The sequence below is a fragment of the Haliotis rufescens genome, unplaced genomic scaffold (genome assembly GCF_023055435.1).
Source record: "Haliotis rufescens isolate VD_foot unplaced genomic scaffold, xgHalRufe1.0.p SCAF_5, whole genome shotgun sequence".
Taxonomy (NCBI): Eukaryota; Metazoa; Mollusca; class Gastropoda; order Lepetellida; family Haliotidae; genus Haliotis; species Haliotis rufescens.
This window is the reverse complement of record NW_025964223.1, coordinates 48322877-48349725: the sequence shown is the minus strand read 5'-3', so window position 1 is coordinate 48349725 and position 26849 is coordinate 48322877. Positions and strand designations below refer to the sequence as shown.

At 41.8% G+C, this 26849-nt stretch overlaps 1 protein-coding gene across 1 annotated transcript in view; it reads left to right on the top strand.

Moving 5' to 3' along the window:
* The window catches only part of LOC124137117 (E3 ubiquitin-protein ligase rnf213-alpha-like), a 389816-nt gene that overhangs the window by 47398 nt on the left and 315569 nt on the right, over positions 1-26849 (top strand). The window contains exon 7 of the mRNA XM_048383821.1: positions 12260-12543. Coding sequence (XP_048239778.1) covers positions 12260-12543 — 284 coding nt within the window. The remainder of the gene's footprint in view (positions 1-12259; positions 12544-26849) is intronic.

Sequence of the window (26849 nt, the reverse complement as noted above, 5' to 3'; positions counted from 1 at the left end):
TGAGGTCACCCGCATGCCTGCTGATTTTTCGTATTCTATGATGAGATTTTCGTATCATGGAGACTGCTTGATCAAGACTGGTGTACTGCACTGTGCATACCTCTGGAGGTATGAAGTAATTGACCGACGAACCCTCTGGATAATTTAAATGATGGATGAGGCAGGAATCAGCCTCACCTTGCAGTTTTGGATCAGATTTCTTTGGCACCAAGCTAATTGCTCAAACTATTAGGTTATCCAAAGGTCTGTGAGAGAAGAGGCCTGCTATGCATCCTAATTGAATTTCTCTGACAATATTTGGGTGAGCATTAGCAGAGTTAAGATTACTGTCGAGGGACATGGTCATATTATGACAGGGATCTTCAACTATCTTGGAATGATGGTGATTTCCCATGCATTCAACCCATGGAAAGACAAGTTGCATCACTCATTGGTGCAGGTTCCTATGGACATCACCACGGTAAAAGCTTATCTCCAAGGACATGAGGGAACAAAGTTACAAGGTTTGTTGAAGGAGACTATATGTTTATTGGGCTTGGCACACACGATCGATAGCAGATTGGAAGCCGGCCAATATCCACTTCCACTATCAACATTATGATCTACTTTGTCAGCCCAAATCAGACATATTTTACAGCAGCCTACACAACCATCACCTACAACTAAACATATGTATGTAACTGTCTCCATGATGACATATTTCTTGCTCCATCTCTGATTTTCTACATGGGACAATAGAAGGAAATATTCAACTTAGGCATCTTTCCCCTGTCCTAGAATTGAATCCTCAAGGATATAAAACACCACATATATTCCCAAAGTGCAACCTGTCGATGATACTGTTAGCATTATGGCTGCACCCACCACAAAGAGTTTATGAATAAGCGACTGTACTACAGGCATTGAAGAACTGCAGCTAAAGTTTAAGAGCAAGACCCAATTGACTTCTCCCTCACTCATGCAACAGATTGGAGTAGAATTGATAGTACCAGAGTTCATTGCCAGGACTACTTCCACCAATGGACTGTTGACAGATGATATGGAAATTTAGGGGAGGCCAGCATTTGCTCTGTGACTGGATGTCTCTTCTCAAAGTTCTTAACCAGTCTGCAGGATCTTCAGCCATTCCAGTTGTGGATAAGATCTATGTGTTCTTCACCTCTCTAAACACCTCGCTCATCAGAGGGTGTCACTCAGTCCCTCCTTTGGTGAAGAGCTCACCTGCTCTGTAACAGGCAGGCAGATGGCCTTGGATCAGTCTTGGCTTCATCTCAGAGATGATGGCACTTATCCACTCAAATCAGCAATAGTCATCTTTACATCTCTCCTCAATGACCTTTTTACACTCTAGTTTCCAGATCAATAGGCCTTTGCAGTCAGTTGTGTAACAGAAACTGTGTGAGTATGCTTATCCTCTGCTGGTTCTCATTTCAACTGGTTTGACAAGGTCATAGCTGCACCAATGCCTACCTTGTAGCTCTGGCCTGGCCCAACAATAGCTGATAACTGGACGAGCTTCAGATGTTAACAGATCTCCATTTGAAGCACACAACACCTGAATCCTTCCAGCTTCATGTATTTTGACTATCCAGGATAGTCAGATTGGCAATATTTCATCCATATTGTGACTAGCACAAGTTATACATTAATAGTATCTATAAATCTGTTAATGATGGGCATTATAATAACTAGAATATCACAAGTTTGTATATGAAACTAGTGTTTGAGCATTAAAAGGTTATTGCTGTTACTTGACAGAGCAATATAAAACTAGTCTGAAGACCACCAGCAACTAAAGGTAGATGACCATACTAGGGACCATGGGGACTTAAAGTACCTCTGCTACCTGAATGGTAGCCAAGCAGGATTTACACCATCACTCAAGGAGCTAGCAATTGTTGGCACATTTTAGCCGAAAATTGAAATAAACACATTTGTACAGTAATCTGCATTTATAACAAACATGCTTATAACGAATGTTGATGTGTATATGCTGTATATATGATTATAACAAACTATGGTTATATCGAACTAAAACTAGTGGTCCATTTGAGTTCGTTATAACCGTAGTTTACTGTATATGTGAGTATTCTTTGAATGACATGGTCTTACGATTTCTGAATCGTGACATGACATTTTGGTGACCTTCATGAAAGGTAAAAGTCACTGGATGTTACATGAAACATGGCCCACAATTTCAGGAAATGTCAGATTATTCATGAAAAATCAAAGCTTTTTTCGAAAGCATGTGATAAGATGATAGATGAATTGAGTATCAAACAGCTTGGGTATACCATAAGTATTTGTTATCGGAATTTGATGAAACTTTATATACGCCCTCTTGGGTGGCATCTTTATGACCTTTATCTAAGGTCAAGATCACATGGATTTCCAGTGATTAAAATTCATAAGCACCTTTTTCCATACTTGCCATGTGTCAGTAAAACACATACCGTATTCGATGTAATAAGCGCCCCGCAATAATAAGCGCCCACGGCGATATTTGCTAATATATTGGCTAGTGAACAATCCCAATAAGCACCCCTTCCGATTGACCAATGTACACAAGACTTATTTACTCGTGTATTATACGCACTCGTGTGTTATATGTACCCTTAATTATGGGCAATTAAATTCTGGAAAAATATATCTCGTATATAAACATTTCAGGGTGTCAGCATAGACCCCAAAATTTACGTTCACCATTTACCAAAATAATATTCTAATAAGAGCCCCTTATTTCTAATTTTGAGAGCACCCTGGGCGCTTATTACGTCAAATACGGTAATCAAAGCTAATTTCACTTCAGCAGGAATCTCTTGAATCTTCGGAACGGTCACTGTTAAACGCACATGTATCGGTTTCTTATTTGCATATTTATTTGATGTGTGAGATTTCTCACTTCTTGATAAACTGTCCAAATTCACCAGATGTGAATTGGGGCCCACTGTCAGACACAATGGTTTGTGGAGTCCCAAATCGAGCAAATTGTTTCTTGAGAATAATAACCACCACACTGGAACTTGTTCTCTGAAGATAGTCAACTTCTATGAAATTGGAGAAATAGCCGACCGAGATCAGGTACTGTCTACCTTTGATTTCGAAGAGATCAAGGCCTTTCTTCATTCAGGGAGCATCACCAGCTGTTTCAGAAGTTGTTTGGTAGTGTGAGCTGCCATTTCCTGATAGGCTTCACAACTTTCAATCTCATTAAAATCAGATCTTAGTTCTCGCTACCGCTAAACAAAGATCTGAAGACATCACATTACGGGTCACATCAGACCGACCTTGCATGAACTTTGACCGACCAAAGGAATGACCAATCAGAAGGCAGCTTTCTCGTACTGTACGGCACTTATTTCAAATTGGCGACTACGCTTAGAAACATATTTTGACAAATTCTCTATTACAAAATTCGCTGCTCGTCATCAGTGAGATACGCTCTACTCAGAGTATTAGCTATCACAATTGATGTACCTTTCTTGTAATTGAAGTCAACATCGAAGCGATGTAGTTTCATCATGATGTCCTGGAGTCTACGAGTAGCATTACTCATGTGTTTTTTGTAGAATTACTTCCAGTGGCTTGTGATCTTTCTCTACAATTACCTTGCAGCCATATGTGTACTGGTCAAAGCGGACAACACCATACATAGTTGCCAATGCCCCTTTCTCTGAGCCCATTTTTTTTCAGAAGCAGTCAGAGATGAATATTCTATACTGAACAACAAAAGTTCCTGTGACATTGAATAAGATTTAATGCAAAGTTATGTTTTTTACCAAATCTGAAACAATTTCGGTTTGCAACAGATAAAAGACTGTAAGTGTTCAAATGGTTTAATTTGCCATACTGACTTCAGAAAATGTGTGATTTCATAAAAAAACATGAACATGCCAAAATGTCAATTAGCGTGTGTGTCCACGTCTGGTTGTGATGCAAGCATGGAATGGACCAGGCATCGCACAGAGTACTGTGGGATATCTGTCCATATCTGCTGGAACATGTTTCGAAGTTCCTGGAGTGTCAGTGGAACACGTGGTTGACGTCGAAGGCGCCGATCCATCTCATCCCACATGTGCTCGATTGGTGAGAGATCAGGGGAGCGAGCCGGCCATGGGATGACATTCACGTTTTGTTGAAGAGAATCCTGAACAAGTTGAGCAATGTGAGGCCGGGCGTTGTCATGTTGAAAGATACTGCCTGGGCCATGACGACGCAAAACCGGTAGAACCGATGGGCCGATGATCTCACCACGGTAACACTGTCCATTGAGATTTCCCTCTCCCACTATCAAACGGGTCCTCTGTCTTGCTGTAATCCCACCCGAACCACCCCCAAACCGATCTTCTTCCATGACACAATGATTGACGTAACGTTCACCTTGATGTCGGTACACTTGAATCTGTCCATCGCTGTGGCTGAGGTGAAAATGAGACTCATCAGTGAATAGAACATGTCCCCACTGCATGGCCCTCCAGCGTAAACGATGTCTGCACCACTGTAGATGTGCTTGACAGTGGTTTCCTGTCAAAATGGGACGTCTGGCGGGTCTTCTGGTGACAATCCCTGTGCATCTGAGGTGACGATGTACAGTTTGTGATGATATTCGTCGAAGGCCAGGGATGCTTCTTGCAGTCACTGTTGCTGGCTGGAATCTATATCGGAGGTGTGTTGTTCAAATCCAGTTGTCTTGTCGATTATTGGTTACGTGTGGCCTGCCACTCCGAGGGATGGTCTCTGACTGCATTCGTCTGTTGCCAATGTTTCTGTGGACGTTAAATTGTCTTGCAACATCACGTTGATTTGATCCTGCTTCAAGCATACCAATTGCTTGCAGACGATCATGGCATGGCATGGCATTTTGTAATGTTGAGTAATTGCGTAATTTTGGTGTTTTTCTGAGTGGTTGTTGTCAGCACGATGCTAAACAATGCAATCCCATTATTGCACATGTTTTTATACCCATTCTTGGGTAGTGAAATGCATGGGGCTTGCATAAAAGTCAACTTTTGCATGGACATGCTTTTCTGTAGCAGTTGCATTTTTGTGACTTCCATACATGTACTACAATATTAAAAACCAAACTTTACTTTTTTGAAAAATACACTAAAATATTGGTGTCACAGGACCTGTTTCTGTTGAGTATATATCCTGGAGCATTATAGCACCAATACTATCCCTGCTGTTGTCAACCTGGATAACAAGTTCTTTGTTAGGGTCATAATATGCCAGGACTTGAGTGTCAGTGAGATTATTTTTCTCCTGTTGAAAAGTACTTTCATATTCAGATGCCCATCTCAAATCTTTCGAGTTAGTGCTCGCAGAGGTTCCATCATAGTAGATAGAGATTGAAGAAATCTTGACATACACTGGACCCTGCCACAGAATATTCGAACACCAGCTGCATCCATAGGACTAGGCATCTTCATGATCGCCTCGACTTTAGACTGGTCAGCTTTTATGCCATCAGCAGGGATCGTGTGTCCATGGCATGAGATTTCCTTCAGGCTAGTTACAGCTTTAGCTTCATTTGAGACGACATCTCTGGTACAGGAGTTCAAGTTTCCTGTCATTATCTTTCAGGGCTTCGTCATCAGTAGTTCCCTGACCAGCAACAATAATGTCATCAGCTATAGGAAATGTTCCATTGAGACCTCATTCAGCTTACGTTGGAATAATTCACTTGACACCTTTAGACCGAATTGGAGTGATGCCCATATAAATGCAAACAGCAGTTTTCTACAGGGGAGAGCTTTTGGCTTATCCTAACTCACTCTATGCATTTCTCCCATGGTTGGATGGTGGGTCGCAGATTACTCTAGCCTGTATTCGTCATATAACCATGAGATATACTCAAGGAACCCGGTGATTAGCATGCTTCAACTCTTAGCATGTCACACATTTGCTTCCGAGCTGGCCAGTAAGGCGCGATCAAAATCAGACGTAACTGAGTCGTGAAATCAACCTTCTGAATGACCCTTGGTAGAAGCGCAGTTGGTGAAAAGGCGTAAGCGTCGAGATTCTCCCACGATATGGCCAGAGCGTCGACTCCCATGCCTCTGGATCCGGAATTGAGAGACGAATTTGGGGAGTTGTGTGTTGAACCTGCTGGAGGATGGGTAGATATCTGGGTGATGGTGGAGCTCGCAATTTCCCTCAAAGATCATGTGATGTAGACGCCATTCTGTTGAGGATGGTCAGCCTGGATGGGATGAGGAGTCTGCTATGACGTTGCTGACCCCCAGAATGTACCAAATGACTGAGGTGTTGTCGGAATGGATCATGAGTTTTGACGACCGAAGAACTTCCACCCAATGGGAGATCGCTAGAATGACTGCCTTGAATTCGAGATTGTCGATGTGGAGGGTCGATTCTATTGCTGACCAGAGTCCTGATGTCAGACAACACTGAAGGTGCGCTTGGCATGGGCTTAGTGCAGTCGTCTTTGAAAGACTCGAAGACTATCCCTCTGATGTGAAGAAACTTAGTGATGGGCTTTGTGAGGTGGGTAAAAAGCAACAGGGCTGAAGAAATTCCAAACGGGAGCACCTTCCACTGGTAGTGAAGACCTTGGAAAATAAACTGGAGGTAATGGCGGTGCTCTCTATGGATGGGTACGTGAAGGTAGGCGTCTTGTAGATCCAGGCTGACCATGTAGTCCCCTTGTCGAATGATGGTATGAAGGAGTGCGACAGACGTCAGGCGAAAATGAGCCAGCTTCTCTAGGTACCGCACGTTGAACAGCTTCATGTTGAAAATCATGCAAAATTTCTTGGTGTCTTTTATCACGACCAATTATATCGGTGAGAACCCCCGGATTCTGGGACTGGGGCCTAAACATGTTTGGATATCAACATACGTATCGTGTCCTGTAGTGTCGTCAACTGTTTGGCCAGATACACCCTCTGGCATGGAGTTGACGTCAATGGAGGGACTCCGTCTCAGAGGATTAGAGACACAATGGGGTCGTCCAGAATGGTCCAGTTGGCTGCAACTGACCTAGTCTTCTGCCTGCTGGTGTAAGAGTGACAGTTACGAATGGAGGCGGAAGATACAAGTCGTCCCGGGGACAGGAGGAGTCACTTTGAGGAGACATCGCCCGTCTTGGGTGACTCTGTCGGCTCCAATGAGCGCAGTATTAGAATAAGAGTTTTCCTTCTTGTTTGAAGTATAAAGTCTTTGAAAGGTATTTAGAAGTGATACACATGAGAAAGAGAATTTATAGATAACAACTTCTTTATTTTGAGGATCACATATATATTCATCAGGTCAAGGAGTAAGTATATACTCCGAAACATTGTGTCTCTCATAATGAAGAAGTTGACATCCATACATTCTCTTCTTTTGTTTGAAGTAGTTCTCATATTCATATGCCAATATGGAAACCTTTGAATAAAGCCAAGAATTTGTGGTGTATGTCGGAAACAGTCGAAAACCATTAGAACACGTTCCTAGGTCACAAAGAATGTGATTTGAAGTTAAATTACTGAAAAAAATATATATAAAATATATAAAGGAATGTATTACGTACATCATTAATTTTTTAGAATGTTAAATCTGCATACCAAATAAAAAAATGTTTGTGTCCCCTATACCACACTGCTGAGTTCCGAATACACTCTAAATATACCCCAGAATCCTGAATACCAAAAGGGGTTGCAAGCCTCACTGTCTCCCCCTCATTATTGTCGTAAACTTTCTTACAAATGACATGCATTTTAGTGTTAAGATATATCTAAAGTTTTAAACTTACACTATCTCACACTATTTCACACTATGCATTTCATTCTTCTTCTTCCGATCCTTGTGTAGAAACATCCTAAAATAAAATTTCCAGCTTCTAAGCTCATTTCGCCCAAACTCCCCTCACATAACCTTGGTGACCACCCTAACAATCAGGTCATGCATCCAAATCCCATGCATCCTGACATACATGATCTGATCACCCCTTGCCACATCATTCTCTTTCCCTTCATTCAACTGTCATTATTGGTCACTATCGACTATCACATGCAGTCCATTTTCACTTACGCACTCCCATCTTCAAATACGTCGGACAATGTATGGTTCTAGCAATCACTACTACGGACCATTCTCCCATTAACTGGATTCGTAACAGAAGACCTTGACGCTGTGGTGATTGCCGCACTCCTGAATGCACATGCAATGGTCCACACGATGACCACACATGCTAGTAGCTCAGCCAAAGTCGAGAAAGTAAAACGACCAACTATATCCTCTGCCGGCTCAAGCGAGGACTGGTCATACTTCATTTCCAGGTGGAAAGACTATGTGGAGGATACCAAGGTCACAGGGAAGGATCTTGTTGTGCAGCTACTGGAATGCTGTGATGAGACCTTATGCAGAGATCTAACACGTTCTGCAGGTGGGTCCCTGACAGACAAACCTGAAGCAGCATTATTGGAAGCCATTCAAGTCCTTGCCGTAAGAGAGGAGAACACCATGGTGGCGCGTGTTACTCTTCACAGTATGACCCAGGACCATGATGTGACTGTTCGTTCCTTTGGTGCTAGGCTTCGGGGTCAAGCTGGAGTGTGCAAGTTTGTCATTCTATGCCCAGGCTGTCACAATGAGGTAAACTACACTGAGGCTATTTTGCGGGATGTGCTCACACGTGGCCTGAATGACCCCGAAATCCAGTTAGACTTGCTTGGTGACAAAAACCAAGACATGACTCTTGAGCAGGCCTTCCAGTTTGTAGAAGCCAAAGAAGCTGGTAAGCGATCCACATCACGACTTCTTGACTCTCAAGGTGCTGAAGCAGTCGGCAGCACTTACCGACGCAGCAGGAATGCAGCTCACAGCGAAACTAAAAAGTTTGATAAAGTATGCCACTACTGTGGCAAGAAGGGGCACAGAGAGTCTGCAGCCCCCAAAATCAGAAAGAAAGAATGCCTAGCCTATGGTCATACTTGCACTGTGTGCAGTCGATCCAATCACTTTCATTCTGTGTGCCGCAGCAGAAACAAGCAAAAATTGGAGAAACCCAGTAAAACACCAGAGGAATATGAAGGTGCAATCTTTGATACACTGTGTGCAGTCACAAACCTTGGCTGGCATCGTGGTAAAAGAGCCATCACCCATGCCCACAACCTGTATCACCAACTGTCTGACACATGTATTAGACAAGCCTCTCGAACCCAGCCTTTTACTCATCTCACTGCAAAAGTTCTTGGGGAAGACTATGAACAACTGGACTTCGGACACATCTTCACATTAAAACCAAAATCAGCTTCCCTTGCCGTCATGGCTGACACTGGCTGTCAGAGTTGTCTTGCTGGTATCAAGGTTATATATCAACTTGCACTCAGGAAGCGTGACCTCATTCCTGTGACAATGAAGATGCATACTGCAAACAACGAGGGCATCACTATCCTTCTTCCTTAGCAGAGAGGCTTGCATTGCACTCAGCATGATTACCAGAAACTTCACCATGATCGGTTTAGTTAGAGGAAGCATGAGTGAAGCAGTTGACTCCACTGAGGGCATTGCGACCAAGGCACACATTGAGAACTGCCTCAGTGTAGAATGTGAGTGTCCCAGACGCAAGTTAACACCCCCCATTCCTACTAATCTGCCCTATCATGCAACCGAAGCAAACAGAGACAAATTAGAGCAGCACCTTCAACACTTGTGAGCACCAACCACTCCCCCTCATTGAGGGCCCTCCAATGAAGCTTATGGTTGACCCCGATGCTACACTAGTTGCATACCACACACCTGTACCAGTTCCTCTCCACTGGCAAGATGATGTCAAAGCTGGCTTCGATCAAGACATCCGACTAGGTGTGATCGAGCTAGTACCAATAGGTGAACCTGTCACATGGTGCCATAGAATGGTTGTTTATCCCAAGAAGAATGGTAAACCAAGACAAACTGTTGACTTTCAAGCTCTTAACACACATGCAATCAGAGAAACACACCACACACAGTCCCCATTCCACCAAGCCAGATCTGTACCGCACAGCAAAAAGAAGACTGTATTTGATGCTTGGAATGGTTACCATAGCGTACCCATTCGGGATGAAGACAAACATCTGACGACATTCATCACACCCTGGGGAAGATACAGATACCTCACTGCCCCCCAAGGATACAATGCATCAAGAGATGGTCACCAGGCGTTTTGATGAGATTGTTGCTTATGTACCTAACAAAACCAAGTGCATAGATGATGCACTCCTCTTGGCTGTAGGAGTATACCTAAAGTAATGTCCCCTACACTTAGTACTACTTCGGTTAATATAAATCTTTTGTTTGTGCAGCAAACAACAACAAACAATGGAATATAAAAACATAATTTATTTACATTGGAGACAATGGCGGGCTACCTCGGTTGCTGGTGCTAGTGGGTCTGCAAGTGATAGGATATAGAGTACCCCAAGGATTTGGATCCTGGGATGATAGCTTGTTAGTGGGTCGTATTGTTGTGGATTAATCTGAGGTCTAGGATCCAAGTATTAGTAAAGATGTACCCTTGGAGGTCGTGAAGCCCCGGGTGTTAGGTTAGGGATAGGATCCAAGTATTGGTAAAGATTTACCCTTGGAGGTCGTGAACCCCGGGTGTTAGGTAAGGGATAGGATCCCAGTATTAGTAAAGATGAACCCTTGGAGGTCGTGAACCCCCAGTGTTAGATAAGGGATAGGATCCCAGTATTAGTAAAGATGTACAGTACCCTTGGAGGTCATGAACCCCGGGTGTTAGGTTAGGGATAGGATGCCAGTATTAGTAAAGATTTACCCTTGGAGGTCGTGAACCCTGGGTGTTAGGTAAGGGATAGGATCCCAGTATTAGTAAAGATGTACCCTTGGAGGTCGTGAACCCTGGGTGTTAGGTAAGGGATAGGATCCCAGTATTAGTAAAGATGTACCCTTGGAGGTCGTGAAACCCCGGGTGTTAGGTTAGGGATAGGATCTCAGTATTAGTAAAGATTTACCCTTGGAGGTCGTGAACCCCCGGTGTTAGGTTAGGGATAGGATCCCTGTATTAGTAAAGATGTTCCCTTGGAGGTCGTGAAACCCCGGGTGTTAGGTTAGGGATAGGATCCCAGTATAAGTAAAGATGTACCCTTGGATGTCGTGAACCCCCGTTATTAGGTAAGGGATAGGATCCCAGTATTAGTAAAGATGTACCCTTGGAGGTTGTGAAACCCCAGGTGTTAGGTTAGGGATAGGATCCCAGTATTAGTAAAGATGTACCCTTGGAGGTCGTGAACCCCCAGTGTTAGGTAAGGGATAGGATCCCAGTATTAGTAAAGATGTACCCTTGGAGGTCGTGAAACCCCGGGTATTAGGTTAGGGATAGGATCTCAGTATTAGTAAAGATTTACCCTTGGAGGTCGTGAACCCCCGGTGTTAGGTTAGGGATAGGATCCCTGTATTAGTAAAGATGTTCCCTTGGAGGTCGTGAAACCCCGGGTGTTAGGTTAGGGATAGGATCCCTGTATTAGTAAAGATGTACCCTTGGAGGTTGTGAAACCCCGGGTGTTAGGTTAGGGATAGGATCCCAGTATTAGTAAAGATGTACCCTTGGAGGTCGTTAACACCCGGTGTTAGGTTAGGGATAGGATCCCAGTATTAGTAAAGATGTACAGTACCCTTGGAGGTCATGAACCCGGGTGTTAGATTAGGGTGAGGTATATGGTATGAGTTGGGGGCTACAGACATCCAAAAAGAGGTTGTGTAGCAATGGACGTGCTCCAATCGTCATATCACATTTTTGCTGTCATGCTTGTCTTAATGCTTATGTACTTGTTTTGTTGGTAGATAAAAAATTGTATTCCTGAACACTTGTGTAGTTTGTATTTAAACAAACCTCACAGTACCAACCTTGAGACACATCACTAGATTAGGAGCACTCTTATCTAGTCTAATTTTTAGCTTTTTTCATTCATGGCCTTTTGGGTCCATTACTCATTCATAGAGGGTATTATATAAGTGTTCATGTCATATATTATGTTCAATTTTTTACCGAAGAAGATGATTTTAGTGTTTACCTATAAGGACAACAAGTTGCAACAGCAGCGGAACCACAATTTGGCGAATGATGTCAACAATCTTCAGTTATCATGTTGTTTCTAGTGTGACATCATTCCAACCTCACGTCACAATATTATTTGAATGACATCAACAATGCCATCCGGATGACGGAAACAATACACTGATGTCTCGTGACATGATATGACCCTAGGGCTTCCTGATATGTTTGTAATTAATGCTCTTTTGTCTATTTGGACAGATTCCCGGCATCGGTATGATGGATATGTGTATCCCAATATCTCGGCGTCGAGGCTAGAGGCCTTTCTTAACTTCTTCAAGGGGGTCTCTCACAAGGTTCAAGAAGATGTCAAAGTTGCTGCAAGAAATTTTTGGCCATCATACAACATTATCATGTCATCTTTAGCAAAAACAACACCAGATGAGTCAGAAAGAGCAGAGAATCTTGTAAATACAGTTCAAGATGTGCTTGATGGACTTTATTGCCAAATGCCTGAAAAGAACAGAACATCTTTCAAAGCAGAGGTAGGTTTTTCCTCACTTTAATTGTACATTGTATCTTGACATTATGCACTAAAGTAAAGAAATAAAATTAATAGGACAGTAAGTATGATATGTTCAGTTGGACAATTTATAGTTTCTCAGTGCCGAGTCTGGAAAAATTCTGTTACTATTTGCAACATAAACTCAATACCAACAGATGAAGATGTTTGATGGTTGATATCATCAAACAAAAGTTATTAAAAATTATAAAATGAATTTCCTTTTTGATTAGACAAAATTCCATTTTGTTTCACGATGACATTTACCTAAACGCATCTTGCAATAATTGCATGAACGTCTCTGGAAAATGCATAAATTGTGGAACACTTTATTACCAGAAGGTTTCATGTCAATTGACTCCTTGGACACCTTGTCATCTGGTTTCAATGTGGTTTTGTTGGTTTTGTAGTTTGACCCCAAAACACCATGTCTTGTCTAACTCGGGAAAAGCAGACAAGGGCAGTGGGTCTTACTAAAGCTGTCACGATATGGCTTGAATACTATGTGAAGTTCATGAAATGTTGCCTTAAGTGAATTTTTTACAACATCTTACTTTTTCCACTGCAAATTCGTGTTTATTTTTCAGTTGTATGTATAATGCTTCATAAAATAAATACAATTCCTTTATGTATTAAAGTGTGTATCAAAACTTACATACACACAAGCAAACAAAATCAATATGTTCTGCATGATTTGCCTCTCTATTAGTAACTATATTGTGTGACCCACTGCGATATCGTTACAAATCTAATTCTTGATTATATTTATTATCACTACAGTATGGATAAAAGGGCCTGATAAGATTCAATTGCAGTACAAGGGCTGCTCAATAAGTTCTAAGCCTGACTATCTTTTAACTATGGCCCATAACAAAGTGAACTAGTGAATGTAGTACATTGTTTGAGCAGTTCAGTGCAAGTGTATTTGGCCTGTTGAGGCCGTTCTGATCTTAAGGAAAAAAGATGTGACATTGCCAGAGAAAATTTGAGCTAGTTGAGGAGAATTTCGTCAAATTAAAAAAAACATCTTAGTAACAGGTGATGAAACATGTGTCAACCACTATGATCCCAAGTTAAAACGTCAATCAATTGCATGACACCATTCCGCTTCTTCGGCACCAAAGAAATTCTAGTCTCCAAGATCAGGGAAGAAAGTTATGGCCACTGTATTCTGGGATGCAAAGGGTGTGATCCTTGTTGATTTCTTAGAAAGTCAAAAGATGATTACTGATGCCTACTATGCTGATTTGCTTCATCACCTGAGAGATTCCATCAAAGAAAAGCGACGAGGAATGCTGACTGCTGGAGTTCTACTATCTTCATGACAATGCCTCTTTTCACACCTGGGGGCACGAGTGGACCAGTCATCCAAGGCGCCGCGAGATGCGTCCCTTGGGCACGCCAGAAATCTATGATTGTCGGTTCAAATCCCGGTTCGCCCCGATTATGTTTCTAGGTTTGTCAGCACCATACCAGTGCTCATGGGTTTCACTGAAGTGGTAAACGTCTGAAAACTGCATCCCCTCGGGCTTTCCTCCCACATTAAGCTGACACGCCGTGATATAACTGGAATAATTTTAAAAGCGGCGTTAAACCCAACTCACTCACTTTTCACACCACTCTACTTGCAAAGGATGTTGTGTGACAATGTGGGTTTGAAGATCTTCCTCACCCTCCATACTTGCCAGACTGGGCACCAAGTGATTTCCACCTGTTTCCTAAACTGAAAGAAAACCTTCTTGGAAAGCGCTATGACGACAACGATGACCTCAAAGCTGCCATGAATGGGGTTTTCAGGGTGGCTTCAGAAAACTTCTTCCTGACTGGAATTGAAAAGCTTACCGTATATCGCTGTGTATAAGGTGAGTTTTTCGTACCTAAAATGAAGGGGTCGTCTTATACACGGTGTCGAAGATCTCACAATTTTTTTACTGGCGATGTCAACCGGCGTCGGATAGCCAGCCCAGCATTTGACAAAAAAACTTCGCATTTCATCCTAAATAACTGTTCCAATAACTATTTCCATACATAAACATGATTTGTATCTCTTTCCTTGAATAAAGTTTAATAATTTCTGCAAATAAAGTTGAAATAACCCTCGCTTCGATGCACATTGTCAAACCACCTGACACGGTAAAACAATCAACATCCGTGAGTAGAGAGCCGGAAGTACCGGTAAGCATTTGCATATTGCACATGTGACCTAACATGTGATAACCGGTGAAGCTGAAATCAATTCCCGCTGTTTTTACAGTTGTATTAACAAGTGTTGGAGACGGTGTGTACATGTGATTGTTGAATAAACACGCTGAATGTGAAGCAAACATAAGCCTAGTTAGTTACAACATAGTTAATTGGCGATTAAATTACTCACCATTGTCTCTTATATGTTATTACTTCATAAATGAATTTTATTTTACGGGCACCAATTTGGTGTCGTACTGTGTAAACACAAAATGGCGACGTGTGCTGGAGTTACACACGCGACCTATCATTGTAGAAAAAAAAACACGCAAGATAAACATATTTTTATTGCATATATAAGGTTTGTGTGCGCACTTGTGATGTGCTTCATTCCAGGTCGCCTTATACACAGAGTATAGGATTTTTGGTTGATTTTGAAGGCGTGTACAGGGGGGTCGCCTTATACACAGCCTATTGTCAGCTAAATTCATTAACATCACTTATTCCCTTGGTTTAGCTACTGTGAATGATTACTTCATTGCAGTTCTCATTATTACTATCTACACATATTCTCCTGCTTCAGTCCTTTCAAAACATATGTAAGGATTTAATATGATGTGACAATGATCAGGAATTTAAATACCATTGATGGCAGGACAGTTGGTCAGTGTGACCAACTTGTTCATCTGGTTGTCCATCTGTTCGTTGTTAAAATTTATATTTTCCTCTGATATTACAAGGCCTATGGAACTGAGAATATGAAATTAGATATGCAGCAAATATGTGGTATGCAGAATAATATATTTCTTATGAAACTTCTACCTCTATTACATCTTTGCCATAAATCCTGTATTTTGGCTTCAGTCACACAAATTCAAATATTTAAGATTTCAACAGACATCCTCTTCACTATCAATTACACACAACTAGTTGTTTACAAATCAAGCTATGATGTATGTAATAGCTGGAACCTCACTTCTTCCCTGTGTGTGCTAGAATCAACACCTATTATACAGTTGTAACGATCTAGCACTTGGTGTTTAGTCACATTAATCTATGATTATTTTAATAGTTTTCTATAAATAGACAATGTAAGTAGATATTTATAAGGCTGCTAACTGGAGTGACAATCACACGCACGTGAGTATAGCTGGTGTTAGGTGTTGCTGTGAGGTCATAATGGAGTCTCCCTCTACTCCCGGCTGCAAAAAGTGTGGTCGATTCATGATCACGGGAGATCCTCATCTTAATTGCACTGGGTGCAGAGGTACTCTATGTACTGAAGATGTTAGGTGTAAGCAATGTGCCAATACTTCAAAGAAAGCCTTCCAGAAGTTAGCTGAGGCTATCACGAAGGCTAAGAGTCTTGAAGCGGAAAGAAAAAAAGAAAAAAGTAGACGTCATCACGGCTAATGACACTGTTCAGATCTAGGCCTGTCGACCGATCAGCCATACGTCCAGCCGTCCAGCCAGCTGTCCGACCAGCCATCTGACCAGCCGGGTATGAGCTTACAGGCAGCTGACAGCTAGATCTTTGCTTGGGTCCCAGCAGGCTACTGCAAGGCCATACTCCCCGGCTAAGACACCTTACGGTCGCTGCTCGAACCACACGGCACCAACCGACCGACCAGCCGTCCACACAGCCGTTGGGACACTTTACGGTTACAGCAAAGACTCCATGGCTAGTTTACCGACTGTCCAGTCGATCAGCCTACCGTATGATCTTCATCGGCCACATGGACATCACAAACCGACTTTAATCATACTGGAATCCGGGACACCGGCAGATGATGAATCGCACACGGATTACGTGGTGGACTACCATGAATATCCACCTCCCACGGGAGCTACCCGCTACTCAGGCTGGCGACTCATCCCAATGGGATTATATGGCGGGATATGTGTTTGAAGAACTCATAGAAGAATTATATCACTCATGCCTGTACTCCAACCTCCTGTGACAAAATATTTGCCACCTGCAATGCCGGAATATGGGGGATGTCCACCAGACATTACTTTGGCCGAGTTATGCAGGCAAGGAAGTAGACCTTGATGTCTGAAAATCTATTCAAGCTTAGACATGATGAATGATCTGGCCGTCAGGAAGCAACTAAAGAAGTGAGCCATTCGTAGACTAGTGGAGACCAACAACACCAAGGGCTTTTAATCACTATCAAGTCAACCCAGCAAGTCACTGAGGTGGTGGATGTCTCTTCTAGGCTACTTAATGTCTCTACAGGATATGACCTTCAGAGGAAGGCTGATGCTCCGTCCTCAAACAGAATAAATTCACTACGATCCCAGACCCTATAACTCCAAACTCAGTTACCTACCAAATTAGTACAAGATCTGCATTGGTGGACCCACAGAGAACATGTGATGAACTGCATCCCTCTGACTTTTCCGATGCCCACACACCATCTATTCAAAGACGTGTCAGATTCGGGAACGATCTCAGAGCACAGGGATCTTGGAACACGAGAGAAGTTCCTGCTCACCAACTGCATATCAACTGCAAGGAAATGAAGGCCATCTATTACGCCATACTGGCATGGAAGATATGTCTATATCAATCATCCATCCTTGTAGCCACGGACAACACCACAGTAGTGGCTTACATACAGAAACAAGGAGGAACCAGATCCAGCACCCTGATGACGGACACTACACGATTGTTGGCCTTGGCAGACTCCTTCAGTTGACTAAACATCCTTGCAGACAGCCTTTCTCGCCTTGGGAGAATAGTGGCAACAGAATTACCTTACATCCCCAGATCTTTGCTTGGATAACCATGTTATGGGACACATTTCACCAAGATCTATTTGCCACCTGCCTGAATCATCAACTTCCAGTCTATGTCAGTCCAGTCCCCAACCAAGAGCTCGCCAGATTGACGCACTGGTGGATGGACTAGACGAGTCTATTTGCTTACGCATTCCCTCCATGGTCTCTCCTAGACAAGGTCATCCACAAGGTAGTGGGGATGGATTGCATGATAATCATGATAGCACCAATCTGGCCCAGCAGGGCGTGTTTCCCCAGACTTCTAAGACTACTAATGGAAGAACCTATCCAGTTACCTCCGTAGAGCTCTGCAACGACAACCCAAGTCCAGCATTTTCAGCGACAATCTGCCCAGCCTACATCTTACCGCCTGGAAGTTATCACGCAGAAGATGCAGACATGCAGATACTCTGAGCTTGCCTCGGAAGCTGTGGCAAGATCATGGAGACATTTATCCACCCTTATAAATGACAACAGATGGGACAAGTTTGTCCAGTGGAGAAGACAAGTGATTGTAACTAATGATATATCTTTCCCAATGGTAGCAGATTTTTTGACTACATCTACGTCAGAACAATAAATTCCGCCATGGGACAATAGACTCTATTCTACAGCATGACAGACTCTCAATCAGAAACCAATCCTTTCTACTAAAAGATGTTCGCACACCTCGTATCTTCCCCAAGTGGAATCTATCTGTAGTACTATCGGCACTTTTAAAAGTACCTTATGAGCCCATGGCTAAGACAACCTTTCTCCAAATATCCAGGAAGGCCTCCTAGCCTGACTGTTATGTCCCATCAGAGCTCTCAAGCATAAAACAACTGTGTCAGAGAGTTATACACAAGCACAGAATTCCACACCACGTATTGGATCCTGCTCAGCTCATGAGATAAGAGCCCTAGACACGAGTCTTGCTTCATGGACATTAGTCTCAGTAGAATAAGTAATTTCTAGCTGTCAGAACAGAACACCTTCACCAGCTTTTACTTGCTAGACGTGCAACCGGACCTACAGGGCATATACAGTGATCCCTCGCTATTGGGCTCTTCGATAAAGCGCTACCTCGGTTAATACGCGCGATATCGCATGGCTCCCAAAATTTATGTACACTATTAATACTGAGACTTTTACACAGCCGTGATTGTATTGTTGTTCGTTGTTCATATGCACATAACGCTTCTCATTGCATAATCAACCGTTTATCGCTGAATGGAGTTCTAATAATCTGTTTGAAAACATCCGCGGCAAGTCCTTGAAATACGATTGTTCTACTAGTTAACTTTTCACACTATACATCCTTTGATCTTAGCGCATGTATGCAATAAAAGAGAACCACAAGCGAAGTTTATTTTCTTAATTAGTGGGCAATCCAATTTGAGGCGACTCTGTCAACTCACATGTAGTTGCTGTCCTAACACGGCAGTCATTCCTTTTGATTCGGATCAAGTAACCGTATCAAACCAATTAATCTGGCTTGAATGTGTATCTATATTTGCATCAATGTGTATGAATGCTCATAGTGCTGGTCAAAACTGTCTTTTTCCGTATTTTAAGCAACATGACCAATCAATGCCACTGAATCACTCTGTACTTGTGTAATGAATTGTGATTGGCTCTTCACTCATAGCGTCTGTTACTACCATTATTGATCGATATTTTCATGTAAGTAGACTACATTCACATTGAATGTGACAGTTAAGGCTTGTAAATAATAACAAACGGCGAAAATATAATGGATATATATTTTTACACTATGAAAGGTAAACAACTTGTTTCATTGCAATGTGCGAGACAAGGCGAAGATTGTGAGATTGGCTGAGCGCACTCCCCCGCCTCGGCCTCGGTTAAACGGCTCATCGTCTATAACGCCCCCCAATTATTTGGACCCCATTGGTAGCGTTGTAGCGAGGGACCACTGTATTACCTTGGGCCCATTGTGTCGGCACAAACCTCCAGTGGTTAGATGTGGGAAGAAGTGAGGTTCCCGCCATTGCATACATCATAGCTTGATTGGTTATGATGCTATTTGGGAACAACTAGTTGTGTGTAATTGACAGTGAAGATGACGTTTGTTGAAAATCTGAATATTTTAGTTGGTGTGACTGAAGCCAAAATACATGATTTATGGCAAAGATATAATAGAGGTAGTATTCTTAGAATTATTAACAATGATAGCCATTGTTTGATATTCATATATTTTGGCATGTAATGATGTTTTGATTTTTGTAAGCATCCACAACCTTTGACATTCACATACCCATTTTTTTTCTAGTATTACTGCATTTTTTACATGTCTGAAACTATAAAGCTTGTGAAACTGAAAAAGGGGCGTGTGGCTGGGTAGATGTTGTTTCCAGAAGACAACTTGAAAACTGTGAAAGATTTTTCATCCAAACCTGGTACATGTCTTAACCAAGGGCTGAAATGGTGCCTTTTGCTATTTAGACATTTTGAAAAAATTGATTTTGACCTGTTTCCATGGAAACAAGTTAGACTTACCGGTAGCTGAAATGGAGGTAGGTGTCATTTCAGGAGCAGAACTAAAAAACAGTTCAACACAAACTTGGACCATATATTAATCAAGGGCTGAAGTGGTGCTTATTGCTATTTAGAAATTTAAAAAATTATATTTTTTTCCTGTTTCCAAGGCAACAAATTTTACTTTCACTCTTTTCATAGTGGTGTGTTTGTCCGGACCATATCTCTATTGTGTTTGTCTGAACCATATCTCTAAAACTAATAGGTACTCTTGCTTGAAACTGTGAACACATAAAAACCAGGTTGTCAACTGGTCCCTTTTGCTATTTCGGGATTTTTAGAATTTATATTTTTTCTGTCTCCATGTCAACAAGTTTGTTTTTGACTCTGTTCATAGTACCTGACATAGAAATACAAAGTTCTGAATTCTAATTCCATGGTATTGTTTTGATAGCTCAATAACTACTTGTTCTGAAGACATGTTTGTTCATTAAAAATGAGCTCCAAAGCGCACCCTGAGTCTATAGATCGCGCTTCACGTGCAGTCATGTTAGTTTTAAATAAAGATTCTGTTCTCCAAAACGCACCCGATGCATAATGATCGCATCGCCTGAACACACCAACGCATGGCTGTGACTGCATGTGAAATGTGAGGGTTGTGAACAAATATTAGGTGGTAGAGCGGATCAATTTAGTTAGTTGGTGAGAGTTCGTTAGAATGTTCGTTAGAGAGCTGGTTAGTTTGATGGTTAGAGAGATGGTGTTAGACAGCGTTAGACAGTGTTAAGACTCCCTTAGGAGTAACCAACACATTAGCATACAGTAACTGTTAGAATTAGCATTAGTTTCTTTCATTTGAGGTTTATTCATCTTTCCTTCACATAATAACAGGTAACAACGTTTAGTTCCTTATAGATCTTCATAGTTTTATGATAGGTTATCACGTTTAGTTCCTTATTTCATTCAAAAAAGGTAAGTCATACAAATTTAAGATTAGTTTTCATTTTAAGTTAAACCACACTCAAATATTCAGTTCCACTGCGCAACATTTGGTAGCAGAGTGTGTTTTCTCTGGTTAGAATATTTTTGTTTTGTGTTAGGCTTTCGTTAGTTTAGATTTGCATTAGGTATAGCTAACTGTTACATGCAAGCAGTATGTCGCAGTTAGGGTCTGCGAGTAAGGCGGAAATGGAAAAGGGTACTTCTTCAGACGTAGCGCTGAAACAGAACACTTCTGAACTTGAGCTAAAGATAGCTAAACTTAAGCATCAGAAAACTATAACAAAGTCAGCTTTGACAAAATCAACGAACAAATTGTTGAATTTAGTTGAACTTGAGACACCAGATCGTAAGACAATTAGGAGTCTAATTGATCAGGTACGTTTTCTGCAGAGCAAGGCTATAAGTCTCATAGTGGAATTGCTAGAAGCTTAAAACTGGGTTGGTGACCTAGAAAAAGTTCAGAAAACTAGTAAGGAGACAGAAACTGTTGAAGATGAAATTGAACTTGCCCTTGATAAGGCTGAAGCATTTCTTAAGAACAGATCAGATGTTAGTTCGGATGCAAAAAGCATTCAGTCAGAAATGTTAAGGTCACGTCAAGTTGATGCGAATCGGTCACAAGATAGCTGTAAAGGTTTGTTGCATGATGCAGACTTGGACAGTGATGACACTGGACAAATCAGTAACCAAGGTTACAAACATGCTGCGTTCAATTTAGGCCATTTTCAACAAAGGTCAAATATGGATATGAAACGGACACCAGTCCCAGATAACACAAAAGGGTTTTATACAACTTCAGGTAAGTTATCTAGGCAACACAATTTAGGTGAAGACATGTGGAAACAATTGAAGAGAGTTTCCATTCCAGTACTTTCTGTAGACGTCAGAGAATATGAAGGCTGGAAGTCTGCTTTCATGGCATGTGTTGACAAAGCTCGATCCAGCCACCAATGAATATAAACTTCTGCAATTGAAGCAGTACCTTTCTGAAGAAGCAGCACACATAGTTGCAAGGTTAGGTCACAGTGCTTCGGTCTATGATGTAGCCTTGGAGAGATTGGACAGAAAATATGGCGGCAAGAGACGCCAGGTAGCATTACAATTGGAAGAAATATACAATTTCAAGCCAATATGATTAGGGAATGCTAAGGATATGGACAAATTTGCGGACAGGCCTAATGTAGCAGTAGTCAGTCTGAGGGAATCTGATGAAATAGAGGAACTTGGTAGTGGATGTTTGTATTCACTACTGGTTAAGAAAAATGAATGAGCCTATGATAACTCATTTCCACAGATGGTTATTTGAGCACCAATGGCAAGAGTCTGTTGAGACGCTTAGGGAATGGATTCTGCAAGAAGCAGAGTTCCAAACGATAGCTTCAGAGGTAAAACATGGAATAGCTGATAGGTCAAAGACAACAGACAAGAGAGATAGTTCTAAGAAAGGAATATATGCAACCACACATAATAAAACTAGGGCAAGGCAATGTCATGTGTGTCATGAAGCAGATCATGACACTTCAGATTGCGTAGAGTTTAATTCTATTGGCATACCTAAACGCTGGGAAAGGGCAGAACAGTTAGGATTATGTTTTTGTTGCCTTGATATCGGTCATCTGGGAAGATTGTGTAGCAGAGTTTTGAAGTGTGGAATTGATGGCTGTAAAGCAAATCATAACAGGTTACTTCATGATCAAACCAAAGTTACAAGCAGTGCTAGGGCCGACAGTGGTAATGTAGAGATGAAACATACCACAACAAGAACACCACAAGCAGGTAGGTCAGAAACAATCACCATGGCAACTTCTAAGCAGGAAGATCATTACCTTGCACAAAGGACAGTTCCTGTTATCCTTAAGAATGGTCAGCACAGAATGATGGTTAATGCCTTGCTGGATGATGCCAGCACGCATACTTACATCAACGAGGATATAGCAGCAGAACTTGGTGTTCAAGGTCAGACACAGCAAGTGTCGGTCAATGTCCTCAATGACAAACAGGAAATATTTGATAGTATGCTTATTGATATCGGCTAAGAAAGTACTGATGGTTCAGTTGACATGAACATCACAGTATTGACAACTACCAAAGTAACAGGTAGAATGGAAGTCATTGACTGGTGAAGACATGCCAAGGAATGGCCACATTTGACGAAATTTTTTTTTCCAAAGGTAAGTTCTCGTCCAAGAGTTGACATCCTGTTAGGTATGGATTATTTAGAGCTGTATTCCTCTCTTAAAGAGGTCTGTGGAGCTCAAGGAGAGCCTGTGGCTCGGTTGACACCCTTAGGTTGGACCTGTGTTGGTGCTGTATCAGGTTTAGACAAAACAACACATGTAGCAGGTTCCTTCTTCATCAGAAATACAGAAATAGAAGCAATCGCAGATACAGTATTGAATCATTGATTCACTCATTTTGGAAGTCTGAAAGCATTTCAGGTTCGACATCGATTAAAAGCATTGATGAGAATGATGCAGTTAAGGCTCCAGAACAGTCCCTTGTTTACCAAAAAGACAAATATCAGGTTGGCATTCCATGGATGGAGGGTCATGAGAATCTGAAAGACAATTCATGCATGGCATACAATCGTCTTCTCAATTTAGAAAAGAAGTTGTCAAAGGATCAAACGATTTCAGGAGCCTACAATGAAGTCATAGAACAATACCTGAAAAAAGTTACATCAGAAAAGTAACTGAAACAGAAATAGATCAAAGTAAATGGTACTTTTACTTTTTCCACAATTTCCAGTCATTAAACCAGACAGAAGTACAACAAAGGTGAGAATCGTATTTGATGCATCTGCAAAGAATAAAGACATTTCTTTAAATTATGTCATTCATCAAGGACCAAAGCTGTTGCAATCATTTGCAATATTGCTGAAATGTACCTTCAAATTGAAGTCGCTCAGGATGACTGTCCATATCTAAGATTTCTTTGAAGGTTTATGGATCTGAACAAAAAGCCAGATGTGTTTGAGTTCTCAAAGCTTGTATTTGGACTAAATTGTTCTCCCTTTTTAGCTCAGTATATCATCCAAGAACATGCTAAGTCCATGGAGAAAGAACTTCCATTGGCTGCAGCAACCCTGGAAAAGTCACCATATATGGATGACAATATGGATTCCGTTCACACAAATAGCAAAGCTATAGAGCTTTACAAACAGCTGTAACAGTTGTGGAGTACAGCAGGTATGCACGCTCGTAAGTGGGTATCCAGTTCTGTGCAAGTTCTCTAAGAAATACCAGAAGAGTATAGATTGAAACAGATTAATATTCAAATGAGTGAACTGCCATCTGTAAAAGTACTGGGCTTACTGTGGAATGCAGAATCAGATGAGTTTAGATTTTCTTTCATGTCCTTAAAGCAGGATATCAAGATGACTAAGAGGAACTTCTTGAAAGAAACTGCTGAGCTGTTTGATCCTCTTGGGTTCTTAGGTCCATTCATCATTAGGGCAAGGGTTCTTCTACAAGAGATGTGGATATCCGGTGTTAACTGGGATGAAACCCTCAGTCCAGATTTGGAACAAAAAGCATGTTCTTGGTACCTTGAAATTGAAAAGTTGTGTTCTGTTAAATTCCAAGGGGGCTTGAGGATAGCTTAGATACTTCAAAGATGAAGTTGCACACATTTGTAGATGCTTCAGAGGCAGCATTTGGAGCTGTGGTATATTTAGTAACCATTCGTGAGGATGACACAAAGTCTAGTTATCTAGTTGCTTCCAAATGCCATGTTGCTCCCCTCAAGGCAGTTAGTATGCCTCGATTGGAGCTGCTTGCAGCAGTTCTAGGTGTCCGACTGTTACTGGCTATAACAAAGGCATTAGAATTACCTTTGCAGTGTGCAACACTATGGTCAGACGGCCAGAACGTACTGTGGTGGATCAAAACACAGAGTCGATGTTTTAAGCCATTTGGAGCAAATAGGATTGGATACATACAGGAGCATACAAACACAAATACAGTCAGTGGAAATACGTACCATCCAAACTGAATGCTGCAGACATTCTTAGCAGAGCTGTAGACGCTGAAGCACTATTGACAGAGAAATGGCTGAATGGACCTGAATTTGTGACACATGATGAAACCGAATGGCCGAAGCAGACCATTGACATGGACAATACTGAGACATCAGAACTGAAGAAGCCTTCTTCTCAAGTAAACATCGCCATGTTTACTAAGTCTGATCCAATCTCATGGAGATTAGCGCCATCTAGATTTTCTAGTTGGAAGAGACTGTGTAGAGTGTCGGCATGGATCTATAGGTTTCTGAACAACTCTAGGGTTCCATATTCACTTAGGAAAAAGGGTGAACTTGATCCTGAAGAAATTGAGGACGGCGAAACTACAATTATGGTCAGGAGTCAAAGAGAAGAATTTCTGATGACTACTTGTCACTGATGAGGAAATCAAACTTGCCTTCAAACAGCAAGTTGTTTGGCTTACAGCCTTACGATGATAAAAATGGGTTAATGAGAACAGGAGGGAGACTCAGATTTGCTGACGTATTGCCATTCAGTGCCAGATTTCCCATTATACTCCCTAGACATAGTTGGGTCACCAAACTGATTGTCAAGTTTTACCATGAGCAGGTAAATAACACAGGTATGAACAGTACATTATCAGCAGTGTTGTCTAGGTTTTGGATTATTTCAGCTAGAGAGGAAATTTGTTAGTGGGAAAGAGAATGTTCATGGTGTAGACGACAAAAAGCCAAACCAGTGCATCAGATAATGGCAGACCTACCGAAGATCAGAGTGAGGTGTACAATGAAAGCATTTGTGACAACAGGCGTGGACTATGCAGGTCCCGTTTTCACTGTACAGGGTCGAGTCAAGAGTCGACAGAAACCTTATCTCTGCCTTTTCACATGTTTGTCCACCCGAGCGGTTCATTTAGAAATGGCATTCGGTTTAGACACGGATTCCTTTCTGAATGCCCTGTTTCGTATGGCTCACAGACGAGGTATGCCAAAGGAGGTAATCTCGGACAATGGAACCAACTTTGTTGGTGCTGCAAAGGAGCTGAAGCAGCTAATTTCTGGACCAAACTCGGATGTGATTAAGTCAACCTTGGCAAACAAAAGTGTGAAGTGGTTGTTTAATCCTCCACAAGCACCATATTTTGGAGGTGTTTTCGAGTCTTTAGTGAAGTCAGCAAAACGGGCTATCTATGCTATACTGAGTTCAGGTGAAGTCAGTGGTGAAGAGCTGATGACAGCCTTTACAGGAGCTGAAGCTCTTCTGAATTCTAGGCCTTTGACCTATCAAAGTGCACGTCCACGGGATGATGTGCCTCTTACGCCCAACCATTTCCTACATGGTCAGGTGGGTGGAGATTTCGCACCAGAGTTAGACTCTACCTCATTCAGCCCAAAGAAGTGATGGAGGAGAGTTCAAGAACTCATCAGACATGTGTGGAAACGATGGATGAGAGAGTGGCTCCCGACTCTCAACATCAGAAAGAAATGGTTTACACCATCCAGAGACATACAGGTTGATGATGTTGTCATTGTGGTATCTCCAGATACTCCTCGTGGAGTTTGGCCTCTTGGCAGAGTTCTCAAAATGTATCCTGGAAAGGATGATCCTGTACATGTTCTTGATGTTAAAGTTGACAAAACAGTCTTGAAAAGACCTATCACGAAGGTCTGCCCACTTGAATGGAGTTGAATTCTGAAATTGTCAGATTGGATAACAGCAACAAATGTACATACTCATAGATTCAGTTTCCTTTCAGTTTCTTCTAATTTTAGTCGGTTTTCATGATAGATATGGATCTATATGGAGGGGGGCATGTTCTGAAGACATGTTTGTTCATTAAAAATGTGCTCCAAAAT